At 45.5% G+C, this 9,058-nt stretch overlaps 1 protein-coding gene and 1 non-coding gene across 2 annotated transcripts in view; both read left to right on the plus strand.

Annotated features, from left to right (window-relative positions):
- Nucleotides 1-4,318: 4,318 nt before the first annotated feature.
- LOC118008058 lies at nt 4,319-4,425 on the plus strand. The gene has a single exon (XR_004678553.1). It is a non-coding gene; the product is annotated as a U6 spliceosomal RNA (small nuclear RNA).
- A 4,320-nt stretch (nt 4,426-8,745) lies between these two features.
- The window catches only part of LOC118003672 (melanoma-associated antigen B4-like), a 1,097-nt gene continuing 784 nt past the window's right edge, over nt 8,746-9,058 (plus strand). Inside the window, exon 1 of the mRNA XM_034994792.1 lies at nt 8,746-8,935. Within this exon, the coding sequence (XP_034850683.1) occupies nt 8,746-8,935 (190 nt within the window). The remainder of the gene's footprint in view (nt 8,936-9,058) is intronic.

Here is a 9,058-nt window from a genome sequence, read left to right on the forward strand (position 1 = left end):
TGAGGCACCAAGAATCACACCCATAAGATGGCAAACTTAATCAGTGCTGTGTGTGTTCTCACTCTCCCACTGACCAATTGTTCCTGCCATCTCTCCCTCTCCTCCAGCCTGCCTATTCTGACGCACAACAATATTGAAATTAGGCCAATTAGTAACCCCACAATGGCTTCTTAATGTTTAAGTGAAGGGAAGATTTCCACGTCCTTCACTTTAAATTGAAAGCTAGCAATTATTAAGCTTAGCGAGGAAGGCATGTCAAAAGCCAAGATAGGCTGAAAGCTAAGGTTCTTGCACCAGTTAGTCAAATAGTAAATGCAAAGGAAAAGTCCTTGAAGAAAATTAAAAGTACTACTACAATGAGCACATGAAAGTGAAACATGAATAAAGTTTCAGTGGTCTGGATAGGAGATCAAACCTGTCACAGAATATATCCCCTTAAGCCAAAGCCTAATCTGGAGCAAGACCCTAACTCTCTCCAGTTCTTTGAAGGCTGAGAGAGGTGAGGAGGCTGCACGAGAGAAAATCTGAAGCTATCAGAAGTTGGTTCATGAGGTTTAAGGAAAGAAGCCATCTCCACAATATAACAGTACAAGGAAAAGCACCAAGTGCTAACGTAGAAGCTGCAGTAAATTCCGTAGATCTAGCTAACATAATTCATGAAGGTGGCTACACTACACATAGATTTTCAGTGTAGATGAAACAGCCTTCTATTGGAAGAAGATGCCATCTAGGACTTTCATAGCTAGAGAGGAGAACTCAAAGCCTGGCTTCAAAACTTCAAAGGACAGGCAAACTCTCTTCTTAGGGACTAATGCAGCTGGTTGAAACGAAAGCCCAGTCCCATTCCAAAAATCCTAGGACCCTTAAGAATTATGCTAAATGTATTCTGCCTGTGCTCTGTAAATGGAAAAACAAAGCCTGGATGACAGCACATCTGTTTACAACATTATTTACTGAACATTTTAAGGCCACTGTTGAGACCTAGTGCTCAGAAAAAAAGATTCCTTTCAAAATATGACTGCTCATTGACAGGGCACCTGGTCACTTGAGAGCTTTGATGGGGATGTGTAAGGAGATGAATGTTGTTTTCATGCCTGCTGACACAACATCCATCCTGCAGTCTGTGGATAAAGGAGTTAATTTAAACTTTTAAGTCTTATGATTTAAGAACTACATTTCATAAGGCTATAGCTACCATAGCTAGTGGATCCTCTGATGGATCTGGGCAATGTCAATTGAAAACCTTCTGGAAGGGATTCACCATTCTAGATGCCATTAGGGACATTAAAGATTCATGAAAAGAAGTAGAAATATCAATATTAATGGGGGTCTGGAAAAAGTTATTCCAATCCTTATGGATGACTTTGAGGGTTTCAAGACTTCAGGTGGAGGAAGCAATTGCAGATGTGGTGAAAATAGAAGGGGACTAGAATTAATTGGAGCCTAAAGATATGACTGAATTGCTGCGATCTCATGATAAAACTTGAATGGATGAGGATGTGCTTCCTACAGCTGAGCAAAGAAAGTGGTTTCATGAGATGAAATCTACTCCTGGTGAAGAGGCTATCAAACAGCATCACATGCTACAGAGAAACTGTGTGTGAAAGGAAGAGTCAATCGACGTGGCAAACTTCATTGTTGCCTTATTTTAAGACATTGCCACAGCCACCCCAACCTTTAGAAACCACAAGCCTGATCAGTTATCAACAGAGAGGCAAGAACTTCCGTCAACAAAAAGGTTATGACTTGTTGAAAGCCCAGATGATGGCTAGCAATTATTAGTAATAAAGTACTTCTTTATTACAATATGTACTTTTTATTTTTTTAAGACTTATTATTTGAGAGTTAGAGCATGTGCGTGCAGGGGAAAGGGGCAGAGAGAGTCTTAAGTAGGCTCCACACCCAGCACAGACGCTGATGTGGGGCTCAATATCACATCCCTGAGATCACGATCTGAGCAGAAACCAAGAGTTGGGTGCCCAACAGACTGCGCCACCCAGGTGCCCCATATTATGACACGTACTTTTTAAAGACAAGGTATTGCATATTGAAAAGACAGTGTAAACATAACTTTTATATGAACTGGGAAAACAAGAAATTCAATGGACTCTCTTTGTCACAATATTTGCTCTATTCTAGTAGTCTGGAACCAAATCTGCAATATCTCCAAGGTATGCCTCTATACCACATCTTATCACATTTATCTCAGCTCAGTGTCTCACCATATAAAACATCCAGTCAATTAATCTATCTAATATGTATTCATTGAGCAATCAAGCTCTAGTTTTCTCCAGAAATTATTAAAAACCAATTTCCTCATTTTCCTCACTTCTAGTATAACTGGTATTCTTTGAAAAGTTTTTTTTTTTTTTGCCTAAAAGTCACCATCTTTGATGACTATTTAAAATGCACTCACCTTTGAATATTTAGTACAACTTCTTAAGTCCTAGCAAGTTACATTATAATTTCAATATGGAAACTACCATCTTCTCACTTTAAATATTTTTAAATGTACTTAAAGTACCCTTCATTCAAATTACATAAAAATAACACATATTTTATACATCATGAATAAAAACCAGTTTAATGCATTTATAGCTGAAAGGCATTTAGAAATTTCACTTAATCTGTCCCACATAAACAGAACTGTATGAGCTTGGAGTTTTCATTAAGCTATTTTAATTTTTATTTATTTTTAAAGATTTTATTTATTTATTTATTTAACAGAGAGAGAGACACAGCAAGAGAGGGAACACAAGCAGGGGGAGTGGGAGAAGCAGGCTTCTGGCTGAGCAGGGAGCCTGATGTGGGGCTCCATCCCAGGACCCTGGGATCATGGCCTGAGCTAAAGGCAGACGCTTAACGACTGAGCCACCCCGGCGCCCCTCATTAAGCTATTTTTAAATTAAGATGTGCATACTTTTTTTTTTTTTTTTAGACATAATGCTTTTGTACAAGTAATAGACTACAGTACAGTGTGAATATAACTTTTAGATGCATCGGGAACCAAAACATTCATGTGACTTGCTTTAATGCAATATGTACTAGCTTTATTATGGTAGTATGGAACTGAACCTGCAATACCTTTGAGATATGCCTGTAAAATGGAGCATTTTATCAAAATACTGTGAAATTAAATAAAGGAAAACTCATCTAAAATGGAGTCAGGAGGCCAGAAAGGGGAGCTCTCATAACTTACCACTTGTCTTCAATTGCAGACAAGTAGAAATATATTCCCAGTAGGAAGAAGCTCATACATACTTCACTACAAGAGCAGGAGGAAAAAAAAAAGATTTTTTCCTTGCCCAGTAACAGCCCAGCCAATGAGAGACTGTCACAACTTAGCCAGTGAAAAGTCATTTCAAACTCCCAGTTTACTCCAATGGACTTTATAAGAGCTCCCCCAACTCCTCCTTCCATCTATAAAAGAGTATTCCCCTCCTTTGTTCTTGGACTTGCCTATGGTTGTGCCTGGCCTCCAAGTCCCAAACTGAAATTCTCTGCTACTTCCAGATAAACCCAACTTCCTGGTAAAATAACTGGATGTTTACTTTTAAGGTTAACATAATATAAATAAGTAAATAGGTCCATAGAGAGACAGATATCTTCAATCAACAAAATAAGAAATGAAACAGCAGTCCAACCCAAGGCAACATCAAAAGACTCCAGGGCCATCCAGGCTTTAGGGCTTGTTACACAAAATGATAACGGTAAAAGTAATCACCACCTCATGTAAACTTTTTTAATCACACAAAAACTAGGGAGTTATTCAACCATTAAAATAGGCTACCTCTTCTTGATACAAAGACCAGGTGAGAATCCCTCAATTAAACAACACTTAAGGCAAGCTCACTTGCATAGAGACAAATACCCTAAATAAATTCATAGTATTTCCAATATAGCAGTGAATTAACATTAGAAAATGCTGCCTAGGGCGCCTGGGTGGCTCAGTTGGTTAAGCGACTGCCTTCGGCTCAGGTCATGGTCCCGGAGTCCTGGGATCGAGTCCCATGTCGGGCTCCCGGCTCAGCGGGGAGCCTGCTTCTCCCTCTGACCCTCTCCCCTCTCATGCTGTTTCTCTCTCTCTCTCAAATAAATAAATAAATAAATAAAATCTTTAAAAAAAAAAAAATGCTGCCTAATGGAAATCACTATCTTAGCAAAAAAAGAGGGGAAAAGGACTGAGACTATGTGCAAGGGTAAAGAAAAAGCCTTTGACAAAATAAATAAATAAATGAATGAATGAATGAATGAATAAATAAATAACACTTGCCAATGATAATAAGTTTTCGCAAGCTTCCATTACAAAAGAATTTCCATGCTCCATTTGGCACCAAATACACAAAAATTGGAACAATACAGAGAAGACTAGCATGGCCCCTATGCAAGGATGATATGCAAATTTGAGGAGTGTTCCATCTTGAAAGAAAGAAAGAAAAGAGGGAGAGAGGAGGAAGGAAGGAAGGGAGGGAGGGAGGGAGGGAGGGAGGAAGGAAGGAAGGAAGGAAGGAAGGAAGGAAGGAAAGAAAGAAAAGAAAGAAAGAAAGAAAGAAAGAAAGAAAGAAAGAAAGAAAGAAAGAAAGAAAGAAAGAATTTCCATTTTCTAAAATCTATAATAAATATACTAAGTGGGAACTATTGCAAACATACCCAATAGTTTTGACAAGAAAACAAAGACGTATGATATCAAATCCACTGTCTACAACTGGATGAAAATACATACCCAGTACACAACTATTATACAAGAATATGAATACCAAAGTAAATAAAAGGAAAGAATAATGAAAAGAAAGAGGAAACAATGGTAACAATATGATCTATTAATTAAAAAGTTCCAAGTAATTGGTACAGAAATTATTAAGACATATAAGCAACTTCAGAAAGATGTGGTATAAAAGATCAACATAGCAAATTAAGGAATATGATAAAACAAAATAACTAACAAATTACAACATATAATGGAAAACATATCACTGAAAACAACAATAATATCCAAGATATACCTAATACAAAACCAAACAGACACCTACAAGTTCTTTAGGAGATAACTATAAAAACGTACTGATAGACTAACACAAATCAGAACTACAATGAGATACCACCTTACACCAATCAGAATGGCTAAAATTAATAACACAGGAAACAACAGATGTTGGTGAGGATGAAGAGAAAGGGGAACACTCTTACACTGTTCATGGGAATGCAAACTGATGCAAACACTCTGGAAATCAGTATGAAGATTCTTCAAAAAGTTAAAAACAGAACTACCCTACGACCTGATATTTATCCAAAGGATACAGAAATAGTGATTTGAAGGGGCAGCAATGTCCACAATAGCCAAAATATGGAAAGAGCCCAGACGTCCCTCAACAGATGAATGGATAAAGAAGAGGTGGTATGTGTATGTGTACACACACACACACACACACACTGGAATATTACTCAGGCATCAAAATGAAATCTTGCCACTTGCAATGACGTGGATGGAGCTAGAGTGCATTATGCTAAGTGAAATACGTCAGAGAAAGACAAATGCCATATGATTTCACTCATATGTGGAATTTAAGAAACAAAACAGACAAACACAGGGAAAGGGAAGGAGAAATAAAATAAGATGAAAACAGAGAGGAAGACAAACCATAAGAGGCTCTTCACTATAGGAAACAAACAGGGTTCCTGGAAGGGAGGTGGGTGGGAGAATGGGCATTAAGGAGGGCACTTGATGGAATGAGCACTGGGTGTTATGTGCAACTGATGAATCATTAAATTCTACCTCTGAAACTAATAATATCCTGTATGTTAAATTGAATTTAAATAAAAAATTTTAAAAAATTATTGAAAGACTTATGAACAAGAATTTTCGAAAAACGCAATTTACTATGTTTATTCATATACAAGAGAATATTGTAAAGATGTCAATTCTCTTTAACATATTTACAGAATCACTGCCTTACCTATAGCTACAAATATGTCACCAACTCAGGCTGCTTTGCCCGTAATCAAAATGAACCCTAAAAAATTTAAAGAGAAATAAAAAACTGATATCAACAAGAGCAAAACAACAAAAACGATAAGCTCCTGAGGAATACTAACTCTGTGTTGAACTAGAGCCTCTGTGAGGGCAGGTGGAGCCCTGCTCTGTGATTGAGAATGGTACTAGCCTGCAAGAGAGGCCAATGACAGGACTGACTAGAGGGAAGGTTTCAAGGTCAGCCCTTGGTTCTTCTAGTATTCACTGGGACAGTGAATTTCTACAGCTTCAATAAAGGTACCTGAGGAGCTCCTCAGAGCCTAAGTGCAAGAACCAAAGGATACTATTAGGACTATATTAAAGAATGGGTTGGTTGTAGCAGTGTGAGTCCACAGGCTGTGCTGATAACCACTTGAAAATTTGCCATTGAATGTGGACTGGCCTACATTAACATCTTAATAGAACAAAAGGTACAAGGCACGAAGTAAAACAGAGACTAGCAAGTATCACAGTAATTGCACATAAGGATGGAAATTCATTCAAGAAACTCTGAGTGATGAGAATGCTGTCAACTAAAAGAAGCCCCAGGAAGGCGGTCAGGCTAAGGAGCACCCCATTTTCCCACGGGACTCCTAAGGGCCTTGATGGGGCTGTGGGGAGGTATGACGTGAGAAAAGGAAGGAATTCTAGACCTTCTAACTCACTGCAAGTTCCCTGAATGAAACCCGATGGGCTCCTCCACCCAGAAAAGGGACCCCACAGGATTTTCACCCTATGACAGCCATGTCTGGGAAGCCTCAGGCAGGCGCAGCCTGATGAGGTGTACCTGGAATTCAAACCAGGAGGCTCACAGATCTGAACTCTTTGGTGTGAAGAGTCGGCCTTAGGTCAGCTGATTGGAGGTAGCCAAGGACCTACTAGAGGTGAAGTGAGACACTGAGAGAGTAATGAGGGGTGCACCGACCACATAAGCGGGGCTCAAAAGAGTACCTGTGGTATCATGTGTGGAGGGCTCCAGGCATGGCAGCTAAGCTCTACCCCCAAATACTTCCTACTGGAGGCTGGAACGAAATGAGACCCTTGGTCTGCGGCCAGCACACTCAGCACGGCAGAGGGAGAATTCACACCACCTGCTAAGAGTCAGTGACAACACCCTTGCTAACCCTGCGGGACTCACCCTACAACCCAGCACACCACACACTATCCCCCCACTCCCCGCCCCGCCCACAGAGCCCGCCCCCACCCTCCACGGTCCTCCTGGGGGCCCAGACCCACATGACCGGAAGTGGCCCTCGTGGCCCTCGAGAACTTCCTCCTAACCACGCCGTGGCCGGCGAGGCCTTGTCGGACAGCTCCTGCCTAGGGTGAGCGCGGACAGGGGTCCCACGGGCTGTTAGGGGTCGACGTCCCAGGAGTCCCGGGTTACAACCGTGGGGGCACGTCCCCGACAGCCCCCCCCGCCCCATCTCCCCTGGAAAGAGGGGTCCAACAGACCCTGTCCCGCTCCGCCCCTGCACTCGGGGCTCGGAGGCCCCAATATGGCTGTTAAGCCCCAAGTCCCTTGGCTTACCCCGCGGGGTCTCGGGGATTGCAGGCCTTGGCCCGGGGCGGCTGGACTCTGGCTCGGCTCAGCACAGGCAGAGATCCCCGGCCGACTGGCGGGAAGGAGAGGTCCTTCGTGAGGACTGGGGGGACTCCCTCCCCCAGGACAGGGGCCACGCAGAGTCCCCGCTCCTGGCCTTGGCCTGCGAGGGTCCGGGCCGGTCTAAGGACGAAGGTGCTCCATCCCTTTGTGCTGCAGAGACTCGGGGAGGTAGGGGCCTTGGTCTAAGGGGCTGGCAGCAGGTCAGCTGAGGGAGGATTTCCAGGTCCTGCCGGGACTCAGGGTGAGGGCTGTCCGCCTCCTAATGAGTCTCCAGCCCCTGCTGCCATTAGCGGGAGTGGCCAGCCGCAGGGCGAGAGGGAGCAGCTCTGGGCTCTACCAGCAGTCAGGGGAGGACCCTGAGTGAGGGCTGGGGGAACCACCCCCTTGAAGGGAGGGGACCAGAGAGAATATGGCCCGTCCCCTCCTGTCGACCCTTAAGAGCCCAAGAAAGGAATGTCAGGCTGAGACTTCCCACCATTTCTCCTCTCAGGTCTCAGGCCGGTTAGAGCTCTGATCTGCAGGTGCAGCCCCAGTCAGAGGGAGGGGGGGTCCCAGGTCCTACACGGAGTCCAAGTGGGGATTCTGCGTCATTCCGAGGACCCCACGAACTGCGGGCAGGGAAGCCCTCCCATAAGTGCTCGGCACTAGGTGCCCCCTGACTCGAGTGGTGGGCTGAAGTGCTCCCTGCTTTCCTCCTCCAGGGTACCCTGGAAGATCACAGGGTCTCTCCTTCAGAGCAGGGGAGGGGGGTGGGGGCCCGGGTCTTGCCAACAATTACTAACAGGACGATCCTGAATGTGAACTGCGAGGACCCCCCGTCCTCCCCCCCAACCCGGACACCGCGGTCTTCCCTGTCAAGAACACTGCCGTCACCCCAGTAAACCCCGGGCAGGGCTGCGTGCCCGGGGGCCCAGGGCTCACACCCCCTTCCTCCACAGGGTGCTCAGGGCCCAGGCTGACCAGGGTCAAGGGAGGCCTGTGGGGTCCTACAGCAGTGCCCTGGGGGACCCTGCAGGGGCGGCCGTGGTCAAAGCCAAGGTGGGATCTCTCCGCTGAAGGGGCTCACCCCACCCCACCGTCCCCCCTCTCCAGGTGCCCTCACCACCTACCAGCCTTGCGCAGCGTCGCCATGCCTCGGGGCCAGAAGAGCAAGGTCCGTGCCCGGGAGAAACGCCACCAGGGCCGCGGTGAGGCTCAGAGTCTCGGGGGCGCTCCTGCTGCGGCGGCGGTAGCAGCCGCCGCCGCCGCCGCAGCAGAGGAGCCCCCCCGCTCCCCCCCGCCCGGCGTGGGGGCGATGCCCCCGGGCTCCCCCGAGGCGGGTCCGCCCCCGCAGCCCCAGGGCGCCCCGGCCCCTGGGTCTCCTGGCGCCCGGGCCCCTGGGTCTCCTGGCGCCCGGGCCCCTGGGTCTCCTGGCGCCCCGGCCCCTGGGTCTCCTGGCGCCC

This window comes from Mirounga leonina, unplaced genomic scaffold (assembly GCF_011800145.1).
Source record: "Mirounga leonina isolate KUSES-001 unplaced genomic scaffold, KU_Mleo_1.0 Mir_101595, whole genome shotgun sequence".
NCBI classification, from domain to species: domain Eukaryota; kingdom Metazoa; phylum Chordata; class Mammalia; order Carnivora; family Phocidae; genus Mirounga; species Mirounga leonina.